The sequence below is a fragment of the Hyla sarda genome, chromosome 10 (genome assembly GCF_029499605.1).
Source record: "Hyla sarda isolate aHylSar1 chromosome 10, aHylSar1.hap1, whole genome shotgun sequence".
NCBI classification, from domain to species: Eukaryota; Metazoa; Chordata; class Amphibia; order Anura; family Hylidae; genus Hyla; species Hyla sarda.
In genome coordinates, this window is record NC_079198.1 from 133,614,920 (window position 1) to 133,640,940 (window position 26,021).

The 26,021-nt window shown below is 40.0% G+C and overlaps 1 protein-coding gene across 2 annotated transcripts in view; it reads left to right on the forward strand.

The window, feature by feature from the left end:
* MEGF6 (multiple EGF like domains 6) overlaps positions 1 to 26,021 on the forward strand; it is a 447,412-nt gene that overhangs the window by 117,828 nt on the left and 303,563 nt on the right. For both annotated transcript variants that reach the window (XM_056544570.1, XM_056544571.1), the window contains exon 4: positions 1,337 to 1,441. In XM_056544570.1, the coding sequence (XP_056400545.1) occupies positions 1,337 to 1,441 (105 nt within the window). The remainder of the gene's footprint in view (positions 1 to 1,336; positions 1,442 to 26,021) is intronic.

Here is a 26,021-nt window from a genome sequence, read left to right on the forward strand (position 1 = left end):
ATTCTTACACAGATGATAAATGAAATTAAAGGGGTACTCCAGTGGAAAACTTTTTTTTTTATTTTTATTTTTTTAACTCTACTGAAGCCAGAAAGTTAAACAGATTTGTAAATTACTTCTATAAAAAAAAAAAAAAAAAAAATCTTAATCCTTCCAGTACTTCTTAGTGGCTGTATACTACAGAGGAAATTCTTTTATTTTTGGATTTCTTTTCTGTCACGACCACAGTGCTCTCTGCCGACACCTTTGTCCATGTCAGGAACTGTCCAGAGCAGCATAGGTTTGCTATAGGGATTCTCTACTGCTCTGGACAGTTCCTGACATGGACAGAGGTGTCAGCAGAGAGCACTGTGGTTGTGACCGAAAAGAAATCCCAAAAGAAAATCATTTCCTCTGTAGTATACAGCAGCTGATAAGTACTGGAAGGATTAAGAATTTTTAATAGAAGTAGTGTACAAATCTATTTAACTTTCTGGCACCAGTTGATTTAAAAAAAAAAAAAAAAAAAAAAAAGTTTTCCACCGGAGTACCCCTTTAATTTCTCTGTTCACACTAAACCACACCCATGCCACGCCCAAGTGCAAAAATAGTCAGCACCAAGAAAATATATATAAATAAAAAAATTTAAATGGGCACTTTTTATATGTTGTACATCTTGGCAAAACATTAACCTTTCTAATATACTTCATAAAAAAATGTATTTCCTTTTTATAGAAATCATGGCTTATAAAAAAAAATAAAATAAAAAGACCACTAGGGGTCCCCATACCATCCAGAACATAATCCTGTTTGGAAGCAGCATCATCTTTGTCCCATTTGAATCATTGGCTGGGACAAAGTCCAGAAAGTGAGGGCGGGACTAGCACTCCTCTGTGCTCACTCCTGTCCTATCAGACTGCAGCATGAAAACAGATAGCAGGGGGTTACAGAGCAGCCTGCAGTGATTGAATGAAGGGATCCAGCAAAGCACAGCAGACTCAGGGAGGAAGTGAATGCTCGGTGAGTGAGGGCGGACTCAGTGCTTGTCTCTGACATGCCCTTTCCTGAGCAGTGGATGTCAGAATGAGTGAGCGGCAGAATGGAGGGGTTTGTGAGCCAAATTCAGAAGCAAGACACATAAAAAAGACATGTAAAGCATCTACAGTAAGTAAAATATCCCCCCTTTTTTTTTTATATACGTCTATTATTATCTTTCTTCAGAGATAAGCATCATTAGCTCAACCTGGACGCCACTTATCTTTATCCTCCAGATCCAACATTTTAATCTCTGTTTATTTATAAAGTCTTTATCTGGAGAAGATCAATTTATTTATTTATTTATTTTTTGCTTTTTTAGCGGCCTGCAACTCCGGGGTCTGCTTCAATGGAGGAAATTGCGTTGAAGGATCCTCCCAGCGGTGTCTGTGCCCTGCGGGATTCCAGGGACCGCGCTGTCAATATGGTAGGTGCCTTACGACTACACTGTAATGATCATATCTGGCATGGTGGGGCCCAATGCTAATTTAAGGGGGCCCCTTTTTTGTTGAATTCTGGGGTTAATATCAAGATTAGAAACACAGAGAACATTGACAGAAGTTACAGCTACTATTTTCTTCTTTTATGGAGATTATTCTCTCTATATTACAGTGGTTCCCAACCAGGGGGCCACCAGCTGTGACAAAACTACAACTTCCAGCATGCCTGGACAGCCTTTGGCTGTCCGGCCATGCTGGGAGTTGAAGTTTTGAAACAGCTGGAGGCATACTGGTTGGGAAACACTTCTTTGTTACATAATAATTTGTAGACACTCCCCAACCATTTCTCCCCTGAAGACGTCACTACTACTAGTAACAGAAACATGTTGGGAGTCTACCATTTTATTGAATTCGTACGTACATTTACTATTTTCTCCTTTGTGGACATATTTAGAGATTATATACTCTCTGTAACTATGTTTCCCAACCAGGGTGCATCTAGCTGTTGCAAAACTACAACACCCAGCATGCCCAGACAGCCAAAGGCTGTCTGGGCATGCTGGGTGTTGCAGTTTTGCAACAGCTTGAGGCACCTCAGTTGGGAAACACTGTTCTGTTATCTTCTAAGTTAGTTACACTCTTACACTCCCCAATCATTTCTCCCCTGAAGACGTCACTACTACTGGTAACAGAAACATGTTGGGCGTCTACCATTTTATTGCATTGAATTTAGACAAGTGCCGTACGTTGTTGACACACCCATACTGTGAATGTATTTGGAAATACAGTTCAAACTGTCTGTTTGACCCTGCTAGAGCTTTTGCAATACTGCATTAGTTGTATGAATATAACAAAAGCGGGGAACACTGCTAAGATATACTTTTTTAGTGGCTATGACACTGTTTCAGGGTATGTTTTATTACACAAAATAAAATTTATGTTTCAATGGCACCTTCTTTTGGGAATAAATTGTTCTATTACATGCTGTTTGCTATCCCCAACCATTTCTCCCCTGATGACATCACTAGTACTGGCTAGAGAAACATGTTGGAAGTCTACCATTTTATTGCATTTGTATGCACATTTACTATTTTCTCCTTGGCAGACATCCTTGAAGATAATATACTCGCTACTAAAGAGTTTTCCAACCAGGGTGTTCACAGCTGTGCAAAACTACAACTCCCACCATGCCCTCTTGGCTTTCAGGGCATGCAGGGAGTTATAGTTTTGCCACAGCTGAAGGCATGCTGGTAGGGAAACACTGTTTTTTTACAAACTAATTTGTTTACACTCCCCAACCATTTCTCCCCTGAAGACTACACTACCACTGGTGACAGAAACATGTTGGGAGCCTAACATTTTTATTGCATTAAGACGAGGATAGTTTTGTTTGTTTGGAGATACAGTTTATACTGTCTGTGTGATCCTCACTGGAGCTATTGCAATATTGCACTAGTTGTATGAATGTAATACAATCCAAAGAATACTGCCAAGATACACTTTTTAGTGAATATGAAACTGTTTTGGGGGGTATGTTTTATTGGATAAATTAAAAATTATGTTTCAATGGCACCTTCTTTGGGTAATAAAATTACATACTAATTTGTTTACACTCCTCATCCATTTCTTCCCTGATGACACTACTGGTGATAAAAACCCGTTGGGAGCCTACCATTTCATTGCATTAGGATAAGAGTAGTGCCGTACGTGTTTAGCACCCCCCATAATGTGCATTTGTTTAGAGAGACAGTTCATACTGTCTGTTTGACCCTTTTCAATACTGCACTAATTGAATGAATGAAATAGAATCGGGAGAACACTGCCAATATATACTTTTTAGTGGCTTTGACACAGTTTTTGGAGTATGTTTTACTTGATAAAATGTAAATGATGTGAAATTATGTTTCAATGGCACCCTATTTTGGGAATAAACTGTCCTGTTACATACTAATTTGTTTACACCCCCTAATCATTTTTCCCCTGAAGACGTTGCTACTATTGGTGACAGAAACATGTTCGGAGTCAACCATTTTATTGCATTAGAATGTGAATAGTGCCATAAATGGTGCATTCGGTGCCTTTTTTTGGAAAGACAGTTCATACTGTGCAATGCTGCATTAATTGTATCAGTGTAGTTGAATCTGGAAAACAGCGCCACCTTTCTGTTGGGGCAAGTACTGCAGTTTTAAGAGAAAAAAAAAATCACATTTTTGTTGACATCTACATTGTAAATGATCGTTCAACTAAAGCTCCGATGCACCAGCCCTTGAGCATGACAGATAGAATGTTAATCTACTGTATATATACAATGTATTCGTAACCAGGGCAATGATTCGATCCATTCTTGCAGCAGCACCAGGGGTTACTCAATGTTACCACACAGCATGTTGTTCCTTGAACACAGTGAGTAAAGGGTTAATTTCAGAATCCAAATTGTTTTTTAGCGCTCCCGTTATTTAATCTATGAAATGTCGGCAGATTATATTCCCGATAGAGGCGTCATCTTCACAAACAATTATTATGTTTTCGTTTTTTTGTTGCCATCTTCAATTTACATTTCATTTTGATTGTATCAAATGGGCATGAAGAAGCGACACGGTTATTTGCATACGTCTGCATTCGGAGATAATTTACCGCTGTCTTGGAGAAACATCACAGGAACCTGCGCCTACTTGTCTGGTAAATGCAATGCGTTTAATACACCCATAAAAAATAATAATAATAATAATAAAAAAACAAACAAACAGATTTATTAATAAAGCTCAACCTGCTAATAAATGTGGCTTAAAGGGGTACTCCACTGGCCAGCGCTCGGAAGTAAATGTTCCAAATGCTGTTTTCGCGCTGGGGGGTTGGCCATGCCCTCATGATGTCATGACCACGCCCCTCAATGCAAGTCAATGGGAGAGGGCCTGACAGCCGCCACGTCCCCTCCCATAGACTTGCATTGAGGGAGCGTGGCCGTGATGTCACAAGGGGCGTGGTCGACCCCTGCAGTGTGAAAACAGCGTTCGGAACATTTACTTTTGAATGCTGGCCAGTGGAGTACCCCTTTAAAGCTTAGTAAATGTGTTGGGCCATTGTTGGCCAAGCCTTGCCTTCTTTTATTTTCACAAATTTTCACCATATTATTGCACAAACAGAGCATAAAGTTATTTCTCTATGCCCTAAAAGTGGTTCAAATGTGATGATAAATTTCCTTCACTGGGTTTAAAATATTTAGAAGAAGAAAAATTGTCCGAGAGAGTAAAAATTTATGAAATAGGAACCTCAGGGGCGGGTCTTATGTTAAGCATATGAAACACTTGTATCAGAGATTGATTTTTTTTTTTTTTTTTACATACTGTACTCATGGTAGGGAATGTACAATGATGTGAGCTCTATATAGAAGATGGGGAGAGCAGTGACTGATCCAGAGTTATATCAGGAGACCACATGAGCCGCCACTTGGAGATGATGGGGGGGGGGGGGGGGCAGCAATGAAAGTGCCCAGTAAGGAGAGCTCTGTTATAGTTCAAGCACAGCATTCACTGTAATTTGTTATTTCACTATGACATAATAGTGGCACAAATTTGATTATAAATTCCATCCGCTTGGTTTAAAAGGAGAAGAATCGTCTGGGACAATAAGAATGTATGAAACAAGGAACCTCAGGGGCGGGTCTTATGTTAAGCATATTACACACTTTTGTATCAGAGATTTTTTTTTTTAATACTGTGCCTCATGGGGAGTCTGTAAAATGATGTGAGCACCATATATAAGATGGGGAGAGCAGGGATGGGTTTGGCATTGTAAATTAAGACCACATGAGCCATCACTCTGCTGGGGGTCATGAAAGGGGCAAGTGAGGAGAGTTCTGTTATAGCGCAAATGTGATGGTAGATTTCCTCTATTGGGTTTAAAATGTTTTGTAGGAAAAATAATTGTCTGGTACAATCAGAATGTATGAAAAAGTAACCTCGGGGGCGGGTCTTATGTAAAGCATAGTACATGTTATCGGACCAGACCTTCTTAAAATGTTGTGCCTCATAGGGAATCTGTGAAATAACATGATCTTTAAATAGAGGACGGGAAAGAAGTGATGGGTCCAGCATTAAATCAGGAGACCACGTGAGCCATCACCTAAGGAAGCACCCAGTGAGGAGACGTCTAGGCAAGGGGGGGGGGGGGCATTTATCATTATATATACACTATTTTCACTGTCTATATTGCGCAATCTTTTTTGCATTTTTTACATTTTTTTTGTGTGTAATTTTTGATAGAACTTTTCAAGTGGAATTCTAAATCATGGTATACGGTAGAGCTCATTATGTGGTGGACATTGATTTATCAACTTATCTACACACACCAATTTTGCGCAAGTCCTGATTTTATTGCGCAAATATACGCCATCTAGGAGGACACTTAACATTTTATAAGATTAAGTCCAGCAATATGTAATACATATTTAGATTAGACTCCGATCTGTACAGACTGTAGATCTGTAGAACTGTGTAAAATTCAAACTCCTGCTGTTCTTGATGAGTGCAGGATATTGCACCTGTGTAGAGTGTAACCATGGTGACACCACTGTATGTGCTGGAAGGGAGAAGGAGGTACAGCTGTTAGGTCTATGTACATATGTGAATGTGTGTATGCAGCAGAGCTGAGTGTGTGATCATGTGTATGCAGCAGAGCTGAGTGTGTGATTGTGTGTATGCAGCAGAGCTGAATGTGTGACTGTGTATGCAGCAGAGCTGAGTGTGGGACTTATGCGGCAGAGCTGAGTGTGGGACTGTGTATGCAGCAGAGCTGAGTGTGTGATTATGTGTATGCAGCAGAGCTGAGTGTGCGATAGTGTCTATGCAGCAGGGCTGAGTGAGTGATCATGTGTATGCAGCAGAGCTGACTGCGTGATTATATGTATGCAGCAGAGCTGAGTGTGTGACTGTGTGTATGCGACAGAGCTGAGTGTGTGATCATGTGAATGCAGCAGAGCTGAGTGTGTATTTGTGTGCATGCAGCAGATCTGAGGGTGTTATTGTGTGTATGCAGCAGAGCTAAGTGTGTGACTGTGTATGCAGCAGAGCTCAGTGTGTGACTTTGTATGCAGCAGAGCTGAGTGAGTGATCATGTGTATGCAGCAGAGCTGAGTGTGTGACCATGTGTATACAGCAGAGCTGAGTGTGTGACTGTGCATGAAGCAGAGCTGAGTGATTGATCATGTGTATACAGCAGAGCTGAGTGAGTGATCAGGTGTATGCAGAAGAGCTGAGTGTGTGCGTAGTCATGCATACACATAATCACACACTCAGCTCTGCACCATACACATGCTGAACTAATTTCTGCCACATGTACATGATCACAGTGGAAAACATTTTATTTTTTAAATCAACTAGTGCCAGAAAGTTAAACAGATTTGTAAATTAGTAGTAAATAAAGGACAAAGGTGCCCTGCACTCACCGCTTCAGTCCAGGTAATCCTGCTCCCATCTCGGGTCACGACTCGAACACGGAGGACATGGATAGTGGAGCGCTCAGAGGCGACTGCCGGTGGTTTCACGTATAGGAATGCGCTTCAGAGGCCGGATGAAGTGTATTCCTATGCGTGAAACCGCCGGCAGTCGCCTCTGAGCGCTCCACTATCCATGTCCTCCGTGTTCGAGTTGTGACCCGAGATGGGAGCAGGATTACCTGGACTGAAGCGGTGAGTGCAGGGCACCTTTGTCCTTTATTTACTACTATTTGATGACTACGGTCTTTATTGTCCTAGCACCTTCGCTGCCAGGGGGGATTTCCAGACTAGCGGGACGCCGTCTCCATCTCGTGGTCTTAGGAGGCTTAAGGTATCGGTGCCACTGTTGTTTCTTTTTTACTATTAGATTTGTAAATTACTTCTATTTAAAAATTATAATCCTTCCAGTACTTATCAACTGCTGTATGCTCCACAGGAGCAAATGCCCATAGAAAACCTATCCTGCTCCGAACAGTTCCTGACACGGACAGAGGTGTCAGCAGAGAGCACTGTGGTCAGACAGAAAAGAAATTCAAAAAGAAAATAACTTCCTTTGGAGCATACAGCAGCTGAAAAGTAGCTGGAAGGAATAAGATTTTTAAATAGAAGTAATTCACCAATCTGTTTAACTTTTTGGCACCAGTTGATAAAAAAAATGTTTTCCACTGGAGTACCCCTTTAAGTTCTGAGCTCTAAATAAAGGATGGGGAGAGCGGGGACGGTTATTGTGTTCTTGTGATTGAGAGATTGATTGGAGATTGTTTCCTCTATAATACAGTGTTTCCCAACCAGGGTGCCTCCAGCTGTTGCAAAATTAATGCTTGCTGGGAGTTGTAGTTTTGCTTAAGCTAGAGGCACGCTGGTTTGTAAACACTGTTCTGTTTCATACTCATTTTTTTACCCTCCCCGACCATTTTCCCCTTGAAGACGTCACTACTACTGGTAACAGAAACATGTTGGGAGTCTACCACTTTATTGCATTAAAATGAGAGTAGTGCTGTATGTTATTGACACCCCACCATACTGTGCATTTATTTGGAAATACAGTTCATACTGTCTGTTTGACCCTGCGAGGTGCCATCACCCAGAGCCGAAACTAGCGGCATGGTAGGCGCTTAAAGGGGTACTCACGTGGAAAACTTTTATTTTTAAATCAACTGGTGCCAGAAAGTTAAACAGATTTGTGAGAAATGCTTTTCTTTTTGGATTTCTCTTCTGTCACGACCACAGTGCTCTCTGCTGACCTCTGCTGTCCATTTTAGGAACTGTCCAGAGCAGCATATGTTTGCTATGGGGATTTTCTCCTGCTCTGGACGGTTCCTAAAATGGACAGCAGAGGTCAGCAGAGAGCACTGTGGTTGTGACAGAAGAGAAATCCAAAAACAAAAGCATTTCCTCTGTAGTATACAGCCCCTAAAAAATACTGGAACAATTAAGATTTTTTAATAGAAGTAATTTACAAATCTGTTTAACTTTCTGGCACCAGTTGATTTAAAAAAAAACGGGAGTACCCCTTTAATGCAGAAATCTCTGGCCACTAGATAGATATTCAAAAGTGGACATTTAAAGGGGTTGCCTGCGCCCAACAGATTCACAAGTTGCTATTAAATAGAAATGTCCTTTAAGGCACCCTACCTAGACCAAAAAGGTTGGGCCAGAAACATGACTGCAGCAGGTATAGGGAGCAGCGCCCTCTTCTGAGTTTGTGCTGCAAAACCACACACAACCTGAGGACAGGCGTGGCGCTGTCTGTGGAAGGAAGCAGCCATGTTGTTCTAATCCTCCCTTCCATCCATCATTCAGTAATCTCCTCAGCCGGTCGCACCATACGGCGGTAGATTTACAGTCCTGTACCGCGCCTCTAGCGTGCCGTGAACTGTCCATTAAGCGGCGGCCATTACTGCCTATGAACGACCGCAGATGTGACTCGAGTCATCTCCTTCCAGATGGTGTGTTTGTTGGTAATATTAAATCGAGGGGTAACGGCGCGCGCGGGAGCTCTGAGGACGCCATCCGTATAAACAGATTACGAAAACACTCAAAGCGCCGCATGATAAAGCCGGCAAAGGGGAGAATGTCCGTAACTTGGCGCAGAATGGTTTTCTTGCTCTATCCATCGGCTCTGGTGCCCGGGGGCAGGAAGGGAAGATATTTTGCCAGTGATTAAGCAATAATCTGTTTAGTTGTTACTCCGGGGAAGCTGCGCCGCCGCCGATCCGCCGTCTGTGGATTTCACTATTATGGATCCAATCTACGAAGACTCCTTCAGCCTTTTATTACATGAATACACAACACACAAGTCTGATCATCCAACAACTTCAAGATCTGTCTACAGCAGCGTCATACACACGGCCCTGCTCTTCATACATGCTGCCTTCCACCAAGAGCGCCACACCTGCACGCAGGCTGAAGATGGTTTTGCAACTTAGCACCATTGAAATGAATAGGATTGAAGTGTAATACCACATATAACCTGCACACAAGTGCGGAGCTGTTTGAAATGAGTAATATTGTTGCATCATGTAACTCTACCAGCAGAATAGTGAGTGCAGCTCTGGAGTATAATACAGGATATGACTCAGGATCAGTACAGGATAAGTAATGTTATATATTGTATGTACACAGTGGTCTCACCGGCAGAATAGTGAGTACAGCTCTGGAGTATAATACAGGATATAACTCAGGATCAGTGCAGGATAAGTAATGTAATGTATGTACACAGTGACCCCCACCAGCAGAATAGTGAGTGCAGCTCTGGAGTATAATACAGGATATAACTCAGGATCAGTACAGGATAAGTAATGTATGTACACAGTGACCCCCACCAGCAGAATAGTGAGTGCAGCTCTGGAGTATAATACAGGATATAACTCAGGATCAGTGCAGGATAAGTAATGTAATGTATGTGCACAGTGACCTCACCAGCAGAATAGTGAGTACAGCTCTGGAGTATAATACAGGATATAACTCAGGATCAGTACAGGATAAGTAATGTAATGTATGTACACAGTGACCTCACCAGCAGAATAGTGAGTACAGCTCTGGAGTATAATACAGGATGTAACTCAGGGTCAGTAAAAGACAAGATAAAACGATTCTAACATTTCCATGCCCTTTAACTTCATATTTTGGAAATTGGTGACAGAAATGATTACACTGTTACCATTCCACGTAGCGCGGGGATCAGAATGACCTACTGCGGGATAATAGCCGCCGCCATGTGTGGAGCGATGGGGGATTTACCACTGAACGTAGGCAGTGAAAAGCCGAATGGAACTAGCACTCAGACTTTGTATTATGGGGAACATTGGGAGTTGTAGTTTGTCAACAGCTGGAGGCACCCCAGTTGGGAATGGCATTATTACATGAAGAAAAACTACAAGTGCCAGCATGCCCGGACAGCCTTTTGTATTATAGGGATGATTACTTTTCACTGAGCGGCTCCTCGCACGCTCTCCGTCTCAGTCGCAGACATGAAATATCTTACTGGGTTCTTCCGCCTCCGAGCAAACGCTGATTCAGATTGCAACCTCTTATTTTTACGCTACATCTCACGGAAGGAACGTTAATTGTTTTTACAGCGACATGTTCTCACCGCGGCGTAACGTGGCCCTGCGCTGGATGTGTTTTAGGCTCCGGCATGTCAGTAATGGTATGCGACCTGAAATCTGACACAAAGACGGATGAGAGTCGGTGGAACTACACGTGTCAGCAGTTTTTGTTTCCCCCCTGAGCTCTATTATTTAAATCTTAATCCTAACAAAATGAAAAATCCTGTAAATAGAATAGGTCTTGTCTGGTGTTATTCAAGTGGTGTGCCTCCAGCTGTTGCAAAACTACAACTCCCAGCATGCCCGGACAGCCAACGGCTGTCCGGGCATGCTGGGTGTTGTAGTTTTGCACGCAGCTGGAGGCACACCACTTGGGAATCGCTGCTCTGTTACATAGTAATTTGTTTACACTCCAACTATTTTTCCCCTGAAGACATCACTACTACTTGGTGAAAGAAACACGTTGGGGAGGCTATCATTTTTTTTTGCACTAGGATGCGGGTAGTACCGCACATGGTAGGCGCCCTCCAACAACTGGAGACATACTGGTCAGAAAAGACTGGTCTTGTCAATGTCCGGGCATGCTGGGAGTTGTAGTTTTGCAGCAGCTGGAGGCACACAGTTTGGGATACACTGTTGTAGTACATAGTAATTTGTTTACTCTTCCCAACCATTTCTTCCCTGTAGACATCACTACTACTGGGGACAGAAACACATTGGGATGCTGCCATTTCTTGCATTAGTTTTGCAACAGCTGAAGGCACACCGGTTGGGAAACACTGGTCTTGTCAATGTCCGGGCAAGCTGGGAGCTGTAGTTTTGCAGCAGCTGGAGGCACACAGTACGGGATACACCTCTCTATCACATAGTAATTTGTTTACACTCCCCAATCATTTCTTCCCTGAAGACATCACTACTAGTAGTATTGGGATGCTAAAATTTTTTGCATTAGTTATGCAACAGCTGGAGGCACAGCGGTTGGGAAACATTGGTCTTGACAATGTCTGGGCATGCTGGGAGTTGTAGTTTTACAACAGCTGGAGGCACACCGGTTTGGAAACACTGGTCTTGTCAATCTCCAGGCATGCTGAAAGTTGTAGTTTTGGGACAGCTGGCGGCACCCTGGTTGGGAAATACAACATCACATGATGCAAAACTACAACTGGAGTTGTAGTTTTGCAACAACTGGAGGCACACAGTTTTGGATACACTGCTCTATTACATAGTAATTTGTTTACAATACCCAACCATTTCTTCTGTGAGGACATCACTACTACTGGTGACAGAAACACGTTGGGATGCTACCATTTTTTGCTTTAGTTGTGCAACAGCTGGAGGCATACCGGTTGGGAAACACTAGTCCTGTCATTGACCGAGCATGCTGGGAGTTGTAATTTTACAACAGCTGAAGGCACCCTGGTTGGGGGACACTGGACTTTTTAATGTTCCAGCATGCTGGGAGTTAGTTTTGCAACAGCTGGAGGTACACTGGTTGGGAAATACTAGTCTAGTCAATGTCCAGGCATGCTGGGAATTGTAGTTGTGCAACAGCTGGAGGCACCCCAGTTGCGAAAGGCAACATTACATGATGCAAAACTACAACTGCCAGCTTTCCCGGACAGCTTTTGGCAACAGCTGGAGGCCCGCTGGCTGGAAAACACTGGTCCTGTCAATAATCAGCATGCTGGGAATTGTAGTTTTGCAACAGCCGAAGGCACCCTGGTTGGGAAACACTGGTCTTGTCAATGTCTGCGCTTGCTGGGAGTTGTAGTTTTGCAACAGCTGGAGGGACAACAGTTGGGAGAGGCAACATTACATGATGCAAAACTACAACTGCCAGCATGCCCGGTCAGCCTTTGGCTGTCCGGGCATGCTAGCAATTGTAGTTATGCAACAGCTGAAGGCACTCTGGTTGGAAAACACTGGTCTTGTCAATGTCCGGGCATGATGGCAATTGTAGTTCTGCAACAGCTGGAGGCACTCTGGTTGGGAAACACTGGCCTTGTCAATGTCATTGATGGTAAAGAATCCATTTTGACGGTACTGTCCCTTTAAATTCTTCATCGCGGTGCATATAAAGCCATAATCATCCTCATCCCCCCCGATTACTATATAATAGGATGTACTTATCCCGCAATCCCAATGCATCTATAATTTCTTTATCTATTCCAGAGCGGCAGATTATTCCGGCGGGGGATTGGTGCCTTTTTTTAATTTCCTAAATCGGATTGGATGCCACCTGTACTGGTGCGAACAGCGAGTAGTAAAGTCCTTTTCTGGTACATTCTCTCCCCAGCATGGCCGCACGACCCCCGCCTGGATTTTATTACCAGTTGTTTCCTGAGCTGTAAAACGTCTGCGGTTCTCTATGAGGAGGCACAATAACAGGAGAAGGTGCAGGATCCCTGCGTCCAAACTAAATGGAACCGGCAGAATACACAGCACGGCCCCTTATTCTTCCCTTTTACTGCTTTTCCAGTCTTAGATATTTCTAAGGAAGTTGGGAACAATCAGAAGACGCGGCCAAGAATTCGGAGAGAGAGAGAAAGGATGAAAACCACCAAGGGATAAAAACAAGTCTGAGAAAATAATCCTCCTATGTGTAGAGAATGTGTATATACATTACATTACTTATCCTGTACTGACCCTTGTATTATACTCCAGAGCTGTACTCCCTATTCTGCTGGTGAGGTCACTGTGTACATACATTACATTACTTATCCTGTACTGATCCTGAGTTATATCCTGTATTATACTCCAGAGCTGTACTCACTATTCTGCTGGTGAGGTCACTGTGTACATACATTACATTACTTATCCTGTACTGATCCTGAGTTATATCTTGTATTATACTCCAGAGCTGTACTCACTATTCTGCTAGTGAGGTCACTGTGTACATACATTACATTACTTATCCTGTACTGATCCTGAGTTATATCCTGTATTATACTCCAGAGCTGTACTCACTATTCTGCTGGTGGAGCCATTGTGTATATACATTACATTACTTATCCTGTACTGATCCTGAGTTATATCCTGTATTATACTTCAGAGCTGTACTCACTATTCTGCTGGTGAGGTCACTGTGTACATACATTACATTACTTATCCTGTACTGATCCTGAGTTATATCCTGTATTATACTCCAGAGCTGCACTCACTATTCTGCTGGGCAAGTTATGTAAGGCATTTACACAGTGACTCCCTCAGGAGAATATTGAGTTCAATACACCAAATATGCTCCTTCCAAACAAGATGCTGCCATCTGTATTGATCACTTTGTCTCCGCTGCGGTTTTCGTGTAACATGAAATTATTCAGCAGAGTCCAATAATATAATAGTCGGGAATAAGATCTATTTCCCAGGATCAGTTATCAGTTTGTATAGGAGCGTAGCAGCGCCATCTGCAGGACAGTGGGTACGTCTCACGAAATGCTGATGTGTAGCTCTGCGGTCATAGTAGTATATTTAAGCCTTTGTTTAGTTTTTTTGCCAAAATTTTAACAAACTTAAACATTCTCTTCTCCTTAGTAAAAAAAAAAAAAAAAAAAAAAGTATCTGTAATATAAAGTAAAATATGCAGAAACCAAAGGCATCTACAAAACCAGCTTCATTTAGACCAATAGAAATTATTCGTTGTGGCAGGTGCAGATTTTGGTGCAGAAATGCTAGGAATTTATTAATGCAGCAAATCTGCAGTGTACATGCTCCGTGTGGTCAAACCCAAACACTCCGCATCCCTATATTACTGCATATCTAGTTCTATTTGCCATTTAGGGCCCTGGAAAGCTGGGTGGCGAGTGGCGACCCCTAGCAGAACTGCAGTATCCCTCATATCGGTTCTCACCCGTATAATATTGTTAAGAGACTTGATAGTTAATGGAGACTGGATGGGTTATCTGTCACTAGTCAGATCCGCAGGGGAGGGGCTTTAGGGGCTAGAGGAAGCGGTTAATTGACTCTGTTGCTTGAGGGACCCAAAGACCCCTCAGTTACATAAGAATACACTAGTATTACACATAGCACTGTTATAGTTTTTTATTGAGGGCCGGGATCCTCAAACTGACATCCCCCGAAGCTTCATGTGTCATGTGACATCTCCTAAATTATTTTTTATACTGTTAAAGGAATATTCAAGTATCACAAAATAAGATGTATAACTTGCTAATATAATGTTATCACAAATTGTACTGGCTCCAGCATGCTTATGCCTTATTTACCCCTGACAGGAAGTTGTATAGTCATTTCATTGTCAGTTTAGTGTTGTCTCAGCGGCTCCTGGCTCCTCCCTCTCTCCTTACAGGAAGTTGTATAGTCCTTTCATTGTCAATGCAGTGTTGTCTCAGCAGCTCCTGGCTCCTCCCTCTCTCCTTACAGGAAGTTGTATAGTCCTTTCATTGTCAGGGTGATGTTGTCTCAGCAGCTATTGTCTCCTCTCTTTCTCCTGACAGGAAGTTGTATAGTCCTTTCATTGTCAGTGTGATGTTGTCTCAGCAGCTATTGTCTCCTCCCTCACTCCTGATAAGAAGTTGCATAGTCCTTTAATTGTCAATATGGTATTGTCTCCACTGGTTAGACGAGCTGATACACTAATGTATTTCTTGTTTTTCCATGCAAGTCTATGGGAGGGGGCGTGTTACCAGGCCCCTCACATAGACTTGCATTAATGGGGCAGGGCGTGACGTCATGGGGGGGGCAGAGCCATGACATCACAAACCGTCAGCCCCTGTCATCAGCCACGGAGCAAACTTAGCTCTGGAGAGCTGATGACTCGGGGGGATGCAGGAGAGATCGTGAAGGTCCCCAGCAGTGGGACCCCTGTGATCAGTCATCTTATCCCCTATCCTTGGATAGGGGATAAGATGTCTAGTGGCGGAGTACCCCTTTAAGGCCATACACACTAAACAAGAGTTGTGTGTGTGGTTGTATACTTAAAGTGGTTCTCCAGTTTTTTTAACAGTATCCCTTATCCACAAGTGTTTTATTGATTGGATCCCCCCACATGATCTCACGCCATTCCCCCTCCATTCAAGTCTATGGGAGGGGGCGTGACATAAATGTATTCATATTCACATATTCACACAGGTTTAAAGTAGTTATATTCTTCTAGAGAGAGGGCAGTATTATAGTAGTTATATTCTTGTATATAGGAGCAGTATTATAGTAGTTATATTCTTGTATATAGGAGCAGTATTATAGTAGTTATATTCTTGTATATAGGAGCAGTATTATAGTTGTTATATTCTTGTATATAGGAGCAGTATTATAGTAGTTATATTCTTGTATATAGGAGCAGTATTATAGTAGTTATATTCTTGTATATAGGAGCAGTATTATAGTAGTTATATTCTTGTATATAGTAGCAGTATTATAGTAGTTATATTCTTGTATATAGGAAGCAGTATTATAGTAGTTATATTCTTGTATATAGGAGCAGTATTATAGTAGTTATATTATTGTATATAGGAGCAGTATTATAGTAGTTATATTCTTGTATATAGGAGCAGTATTATAGTAGTTATATTCTTGTATATAGGAGGCAGTATTATAGTAGTTATATTCTTGTATATAGGAGCAGTATTATAGTAGTTATATTCTTGTATATAGGAGCAGAATTATAGTAGTTATATTCTTGTATATAGGAGCAGTATTATAGTAGTTATATTCTTGTATATAGGAGCTGTATTATAGTAGTTATATTCTTGTATAAAGGAGCAGTATTATAGTAGTTTTATTCTTGTATATAGGAGCAGTATTATAGTAGATATTTTCTTGCATATAGGAGCAGTATTATAGTAGTTATATTCTTGTATATAGGAGCAGTATTATAGTAGTTATATTCTTGTATATAGGAGGCAGTATTATAGTAGTTATATTCTTGTATATAGGAGGCAGTAATATAGTAGTTATATTCTTGTATATAGGAAGCAGTATTATAGTAGTTATATTCTTGTATATAGGAAGCAGTATTATAGTAGTTATATTCTTGTATATAGGAGCAGTATTATAGTAGTTATATTCTTGTATATAGGAGGCAGTATTATAGTAGTTATATTCTTGTATATATGAGCAGTATTATAGTAGTTGTATTCTTGTATATAGGATACAGTATTATAGTAGTTATATTCTTCTAAAGAGAGGGCAGTATTATAGTAGTTATATTCTTGTATATAGGAGGCAGTATTATAGTAGTTATATTATTGTATATAGGAGCAGTATTATAGCAGTTATATTCTTGTATATAGGAGGCAGTATTATAGTAGTTATATTCTTGTATATAGGAGCAGTATTATAGTAGTTATATTCTTGTATATAGGAGCAGTATTATAGTAGTTATATTCTTGTATATAGGAGTAGTATTATAGTAGTTATATTCTTGTATATAGGAGCAGTATTATAGTAGCTATATTCTTATATATAGGAGGCAGTATTATAGTAGTTATATTCTTGTATATAGAAGGCAGTATTATAGTAGTTATATTCTTGTATATAGGAGCAGTATTATAGTAGTTATATTCTTGTATATAGGAGGCAGTATTATAGTAGTTATATTCTTGTATATAGGAGCAGTATTATAGTAGTTATATTCTTGTATATAGGAGGCAGTATTATAGTAGTTATATTCTTGTATATAGGAGCAGTATTATAGTAGTTATATTCTTGTATATAGGAGGCAGTATTATAGTAGTTATATTCTTGTATATAGGAGCAGTATTATAGTAGTTATATTCTTGTATATAGGAGGCAGTATTATTGTAGTTATATTCTTGTATATAGGAGCAGTATTATAGTAGTTATATTCTTGTATATAGGAGGCAGTATTATAGTAGTTATATTCTTGCATATGGGAGCAGTATTATAGTAGTTATATTCTTGTATATAGGAGCAGTATTATAGTAGTTATATTCTTGTATATAGAAGCAGTATTATAGTAGTTATATTCTTGTATATAGGAGCAGTATTATAGTAGTTATATTCTTGTATATAGGAGGCAGTATTATAGTAGTTATATTCTTGTATATAGGAGGCAGTAATATAGTAGTTATATTCTTGTATATAGGAAGCAGTATTATAGTAGTTATATTCTTGTATATAGGAAGCAGTATTATAGTAGTTATATTCTTGTATATAGGAGCAGTATTATAGTAGTTATATTCTTGTATATAGGAGGCAGTATTATAGTAGTTATATTCTTGTATATATGAGCAGTATTATAGTAGTTGTATTCTTGTATATAGGATACAGTATTATAGTAGTTATATTCTTCTAAAGAGAGGGCAGTATTATAGTAGTTATATTCTTGTATATAGGAGGCAGTATTATAGTAGTTATATTATTGTATATAGGAGCAGTATTATAGCAGTTATATTCTTGTATATAGGAGGCAGTATTATAGTAGTTATATTCTTGTATATAGGAGGCAGTATTATAGTAGTTATATTCTTGTAGATAGGAGCAGTATTATAGTAGTTATATTCTTGTATATAGGAGGCAGTATTATAGTAGTTATATTCTTGTATATAGGAGGCAGTATTATAGTAGTTATATTCTTGTATATATGAGCAGTATTATAGTAGTTGTATTCTTGTATATAGGATACAGTATTATAGTAGTTATATTCTTCTACAGAGAGGGCAGTATTATAGTAGTTATATTCTTGTATATAGGAGGCAGTATTATAGTAGTTATATTATTGTATATAGGAGCAGTATTATAGCAGTTATATTCTTGTATATAGGAGGCAGTATTATAGTAGTTATATTCTTGTATATAGGAGCAGTATTATAGTAGTTATATTCTTGTATATAGGAGCAGTATTATAGTAGTTAAATTCTTGTATATAGGAGTAGTATTATAGTAGTTATATTCTTGTATATAGGAGCAGTATTATAGTAGCTATATTCTTATATATAGGAGGCAGTATTATAGTAGTTATATTCTTGTATATAGAAGGCAGTATTATAGTAGTTATATTCTTGTATATAGGAGCAGTATTATAGTAGTTATATTCTTGTATATAGGAGGCAGTATTATAGTAGTTATATTCTTGTATATAGGAGCAGTATTATAGTAGTTATATTCTTGTATATAGGAGGCAGTATTATAGTAGTTATATTCTTGTATATAGGAGCAGTATTATAGTAGTTATATTCTTGTATATATGAGCAGTATTATAGTAGTTGTATTCTTGTATATAGGATACAGTATTATAGTAGTTATATTCTTCTAAAGAGAGGGCAGTATTATAGTAGTTATATTCTTGTATATAGGAGGCAGTATTATAGTAGTTATATTATTGTATATAGGAGCAGTATTATAGCAGTTATATTCTTGTATATAGGAGGCAGTATTATAGTAGTTATATTCTTGTATATAGGAGGCAGTATTATAGTAGTTATATTCTTGTAGATAGGAGCAGTATTATAGTAGTTATATTCTTGTATATAGGAGGCAGTATTATAGTAGTTATATTCTTGTATATAGGAGGCAGTATTATAGTAGTTATATTCTTGTATATATGAGCAGTATTATAGTAGTTGTATTCTTGTATATAGGATACAGTATTATAGTAGTTATATTCTTCTACAGAGAGGGCAGTATTATAGTAGTTATATTCTTGTATATAGGAGGCAGTATTATAGTAGTTATATTATTGTATATAGGAGCAGTATTATAGCAGTTATATTCTTGTATATAGGAGGCAGTATTATAGTAGTTATATTCTTGTATATAGGAGCAGTATTATAGTAGTTATATTCTTGTATATAGGAGCAGTATTATAGTAGTTATATTCTTGTATATAGGAGTAGTATTATAGTAGTTATATTCTTGTATATAGGAGCAGTATTATAGTAGCTATATTCTTATATATAGGAGGCAGTATTATAGTAGTTATATTCTTGTATATAGAAGGCAGTATTATAGTAGTTATATTCTTGTATATAGGAGCAGTATTATAGTAGTTATATTCTTGTATATAGGAGCAGTATTATAGTAGTTATATTCTTGTATATAGGAGCAGTATTATAGTAGTTATATTCTTGTATATAGGAGGCAGTATTATAGTAGTTATATTCTTGTATATAGGAGCAGTATTATAGTAGTTATATTCTTGTATATAGGAGGCAGTATTATAGTAGTTATATTCTTGTATATAGGAGCAGTATTATAGTAGTTATATTCTTGTATATAGGAGGCAGTATTATTGTAGTTATATTCTTGTATATAGGAGCAGTATTATAGTAGTTATATTCTTGTATATAGGAGGCAGTATTATAGTAGTTATATTCTTGCATATGGGAGCAGTATTATAGTAGTTATATTCTTGTATATAGGAGCAGTATTATAGTAGTTATATTCTTGTATATAGAAGCAGTATTATAGTAGTTATATTCTTGTATATAGGAGCAGTATTATAGTAGTTATATTTGTGTATATAGGAGCAGTATTATAGTAATTTTCTCATACATGGGAGCAGTATTATAGTAGTTATATTCATGTCCGTAGAGGGCAGCATTATACAGTGAAACTTTGTCAACATATCTCTTTAAGAAGACCGCCCCCTTATTCAGCCGAGGTTCTGTCTGACAGATATTTTGTTTAGCCACCATAAAATATGCATTGTGGTCATTTACCTTATGAAGATCACTTTTTAATGCCATTTTGGGTGGTTTTGTCAATAAGGTTTCACTGTAGTTACATAGATCTTCTGTGTCAATGTATGAGCAGCAGTTGTTAATGTGGAGAGTGGGAAACCTGTGGAGTGACCACATCCCCCCTGGCATCTACAGTATATTGGGCAACTAATGTTTGGAACTCAGTTTCCTCTGTAACATGCATAACTAAATAATTACCAAATAGATTATTTACTGTTACATCAGCCGTGTGAAAGTAGCCTTTCCTCTGAATTATTTTACATGTCAGTATAGCCCCTCTCATACATGGTTCTCACAATGCACTACAATAATTTTTCTGTTCTTTCTCGATAGCAAGTATGCTTACATGATATAATAACCGGTTTCGCATTTATTCTCAGTTTTTCAAGGGTTAAACTGCCATTTCCCCGCATACAAGCTGCCATGCAAATAGACCTTTTTCTTATTTCCAACAGATGTTCCTTAATAAAACATGAACCTCTGCGGCCTGTGGCGGCACTATTAATGAGCGCGCGGTCAATATATCGGACATTTATCATGGCTGGTGAAGACGCAGGTCACCTGACCCTGCCGCTCTTACTAGCGTCGTCTGCTGCTCCTGCTGATCCCTATTGAATTGCAGCTAATTGCAGCCGCCAAAAATGAGGATATAAGCAAATAACAGGCGATTAGGGGGGCACAGTATCTGTGCGGGATCCAGATAATAGCGCCTAATGGACGCCGCTAAAATAAACACATAGGTGTCCGGAAATGTGAAAATGTTGGTGAAATGAAAAAATAAAACTATAAAGTTTTAATATAATAAATGAATATAGTATATAGTATACGTATAAATATAATAAAATAATACAGTATATAGTGTAGGTATAGATATAATAAAATATATAGTGTACAGTATATAGTATAAATATAATGAAATAATACAGTACAAGTATAAATATAATAAAATAATATAGTATTTTCAACAAGCAATGTACTCACATCTTAGCTCTACAAGAAACTCGCTTTAAGGAGGGTGATCTCCCTACCCTCCCTACTAGATATTACTTGTCCTGGCTCCATAGTACTAATCCTGAAATACGTACTAAGGTAATTAGCCTTTCACAAATCCCTACCTATCACCATTTTGGATATGGCCATAGACACCAATGCCGGTACGACTTTGCTAATTGTGAACTGTCTGGACACCGGCTTACGATCACTTCCATTTACGCACATAACCGTAACCAAACTGCCTTCCTGGTCAACACACTAGAAGCCTTTTCCTCTTTTGCAACTGGGCAGGTCATACTCTGTGGAGACTTTAATGTTCCTCTATCCCCCTACCAGACACCTCCTCGGGCCACTCCCTACTCTCTTCCCTTTAGCTACGTACCATTCGCACCAAGCTACATATGTTACAGTTGAGTGGTGTCTGGCGTATTTTACACCTTCATGATTGGGATTATGCCTTCTATTCCCACCCCCATAACTCTTACAATTGACTATGTTTTTTTGCCCTCAACATCTCCTGCCTTCGGTCCAACTGTCCTCCATTGGTTTGATCACCTCCTCCGACCAAACAACAAATCCCTTCGTCTGGATTCCTTATGCATCCAGAAACTGAAGGAGACTGTGTTCACTTCCACCCGGACCATAGCTCTTACACTTCTACTCCTCTTATTAAATGGGAGGCTTTAAAATGTGTGCTCTATGGTGTTTTTATGAAAGATGGGGCGCAGTTACAGAGGGAGGCATTGGCTAAACTGTCCTCCCTCCAACTAGAATTACAATCCCTAGAGTCCCTGTACAACCAGTCCCAACAAGAGCGTGTTCTCTGTAACATCATTCAAATCCGTCAGGAGCTTCTAGTCCTGCTGAATGTGAAGCATCGTTACTACAGGCAAATCACAGGTAGACTCTTCTACGAATGGGGGAATAAGTCTAGTCAAATGTTGGCGCCCTCTTTGTCCCTGCTATCCGAGACTCCACAGGATCTGTCATTCACCTCCCAACGGCCATCCTTGAAGCTTTTCGTACATACTATGACGACCTCTACCATTTGCCATCCCCCACCGCTAACCCCTCCATAGATGCACCCCCCTCCTTCCCTCCAGTCCTACATTGCCTCAACTGCGCTTCCTACTCTATCTGCTGCCGTAACATCCTCTATGGAGGCGCCGTTCTCGCCAGAGGAGATGTGGTTGGCCATAACGTTGTGTAGAGTCCAGATGGTTACACAGCCAAATTTTATAAGCTCCTCCGGCCGGAACTGTCGCCTCCTTTCCGCTTTCAACACTATCTCAAACTCCACCCCCCACAGTCCTTTCTGGGTGTCTTCATCAGAGCTACCGTCCTAGCTTTCTACTCAATGCGGACACCAAACTTTTAGCCAAATTGATTGCAAATATACTTGCCTCTCATATGACGGCCCTGGTTCATGTCGAGTGGGCTTTATGTGCGGCAGGGAGGCCAGAGATAACATACTTAATGTTTCCCTCCCACACGAGACTCTCCGCTTAATCCGTGATAACTATCCCTTCACGAAACTCTGAACGAAACACAGAGTTTGTTCACGAAACTCTGCACCTCTACCTCTGGTCCAATCAGTTTTATTTATGCTCTTCTTCTTGATTCTCTCTGTACTGACCCTCTACCTTTCCAGAGGGGCTGGGAGCGAGAACTAGACTGCGAGTTTACGAATGAGGAGTGGAACTCTGCACTCCTCATGTGCCATAAGACGTCCATGCCATGCAAGGCCCAAGAAACAAACTGCAAGGTCTTGACGAGGTGGTACAGGGTCCCGAACATATTATCCTGTTTTTATCCTGGTGTGCCGGACGTATGTTGGAGGTGTGGCGAGACGGGTGGTACGATTTCCCATGTTTGGCTGAGCTGCCCCACTCTGACCCCCTTCTGGACTCAGATCCTAGACACAATACACAAGCTCACCTCAGTACGCCTTGACCTCGCCCCGGCTCCTCTCCTTCTCTCAATTTTACCCCCCTCAGTCCCTTAGATTCATGCTCTTAGCAGCCAGATCAGCATCCCAAGTGTGCGTGTTGCCCGACTCGTACTATCAACATGTCCGCCTCTCGGGGTCCCGCCCGTGTTCACTGTCCACAGAGTTATGTACCTTTCTAATTTACCCTCCTCTGTTCTTCCCGTTTCCCCTGCTCTCTATCCCTCCTTGTCCCTCTTTTGTCTTTTCTATTTGCTCTCTGTCTTCTCCTTCCCTCTTGTCTCTAATTCCCTGTCATTGGTTACACAATTCCACCCTTATTACCTTTTATAACCCTCATTATGTATCTGCGGCCTGTTACCTTGGATAGTGCTATTGTAACATCCTACTCTTGCTGTTTATGTTAGGTAATGGTTGATCGCATTCTATATGGGTGCCTTGCACCATACCTATGAGTAGTCTCATGTTCCCTGTTGATTATTTGATGTCTTATTGATTTTGACTTCTCGTTTTTTCCTATTATGTTTTTACAGAAACTTTAATAAACATATACTATAAAAAAATAAAATAATATAGTATAAGTATAAATATAATAAAATAATACAGTATAAAGTAACAAATGTCATAAAATAATACAGTATAAAGTAGAAGTATGAATGTAATAAAATAATATAATGCTGTGTATTATATAAATATAATAAAATAATACAGTATATAGTAAAAATATAAATGTAATAGAATAATAAAAGATATAGTATAAGTATAAATATAATAAAATATAATAAAATAATAAAGTAAATAGTATAAGTATAAACTGTATACACATTCCTGGCATCTTCTGTGTCTTTGTTACATCAGACGAACTTGCAGGAAGGCATTGACAGATGTACCAGGGCGCTCTGGTGCGTCTGTCGATGCCTCCCTATAAGCTTGTCTGATGTAATGAAGACACCGAATATGCCTGGAACGGTGAGTGGCGGTTCATTCATTTCTCTACTACCGATACGGCTCACGATGCTTATTTACTGGAAATGAGCACCTCCTGACTGGCTATATTGTGGCACACCCTGCCTCTGGCCCTAACCAACCTATGTCTGGACTAATCTACTAACCGTCAGTTTTGTACTAGCAGTGCCCTCCCCCCTTAACCTTTTACCCAGATTCGACTGCTACCTCTGCCACGACTCCTCATGTTACACCCCTGTGTGGGTCTGAAAACATAGGAAAGGTGCAGAACTTTTTAAAATAGTTTTTCTTTGTGTTTTAGACCTAACCCTTTTTTTTTTTTTTTTAATAAAAATAAAAAATACTGACCAAAATGAGATCCAAAATACAGTTTAAAATTAAAGGCTTATTTTGTTCATAAAATCTTGGTCAATAAGTCACTACTATCCAATGGTCAATAGTGACAGTGGCATCTAGGTGGTTAGAAGCTGCATAATAGTTCAGTCTCTGATCTGTTGAATAGAGAGCGGCTGTCATCAGAAACTGAAGCTGCTGTCAGTAACCAGCATCAGAGTTACCTCCGAACCCAGTCATTTAGCCACTATCATGCCATTGGTCTATAGTGACAGCGACATCTAGGTCGTTAGTAACTACATAATAGTCCCTTCTGGCCTCCAAGCTGTGAAGTAGAGGGAGGCTGTCATCAGAACCTGAAGCTTGCTGTCAGTAACCAGCATCATGAGAATTACCTCCCATCACAGTCATTTAACCACTATAATGCCACTGCCAATAGTGACAGAAGCATATAGGTGGTTAGAAGTTGCATGATAGCCCCTTCTGGCCTCCGATCTGTGAAGTAGAGGGCAGCTGTTATTGGAACCTGAAGCCTGCCGTCAATAACCAGCATCAGAGTTACCTCAGATCCCGGTCATTTAGCCACTATGGTGCCATGGTCAATAGTGACAGCGGCATCTAGGTGGTTAGAAGTTCCATGATAGTCCCTTCTGGCCTCCGATCTGTGGAGTAGAGGGCAGCTGTTATTGGAACCTGAAGCCTGCCGTCAATAACCAGCATCAGATTTACCTCAGATCCCGGTCATTTAGCCACTATGGTGCCATGGTCAATAGTGACAGCGGCATCTAGGGGGTTAGAAGTTTCATGATCGTCCCTTCTGGCCTCCGATCTGTGGAGTAGCGGGCAGCTGTTATTGGAACCTGAGGCTTGCTGTCAGTAACTAGCATCAGAGTTACCTCAGATCCCAGTCATTTAACCACTATAATGCCATGGCCAATAGTGACAGCAGCATCTAGGTGGTTAGAAGCTGCATGATAGTTCCTTCTGGCCCCTGATCTGATCCCCAACCATGCATTGCAATCGGGAAGATTGTCAAAATGACAGTACACTGCAATACATTTTCCCAACCAGTGTGCCTCCAGCTGTTGCAAAACTACAACTTCCAGCATGCCCGGACAGGCATGCTGGGAGTTGTAGTTCTGCAACAGTTCGAGGCACCATATACCAGGGAACATCTTGTTCACTAAAGCCACAAAAAATTAATACTCATAAAATTGTTTTTATTAATTCTCATTAAAATAATCTTCCATTTGCTTTTTGGAGATAGTTCCCCTCTCAACCGCTTCTTCTAAAATCACCAACAGTTGACCACGAAAAGACTGAAGAGGGTTATAAGACAATTTTGTATTGGTGGCCTTATCTCTTAATTGTCGGAAAGCCTCTTTTTCGTACATGTTTGTAGGCCATATTACAATATTCACCCCACCCCCCTTCCCTTATGTGCGGATTTAAAAACCACCCACGCCACGTGACACCGTCCAGATTTTGCAACTCGTTTAGGGCCTTTTCCCTGTGTAGAAGTTAGGTTATCAAATTTGCGCTTTCTGTATATTTCACTAAATTCCGCCGGAACCATCTTTGTAAATATTTCAATTGCTGGACATAATGCCGAGGGGAGAGATTTAG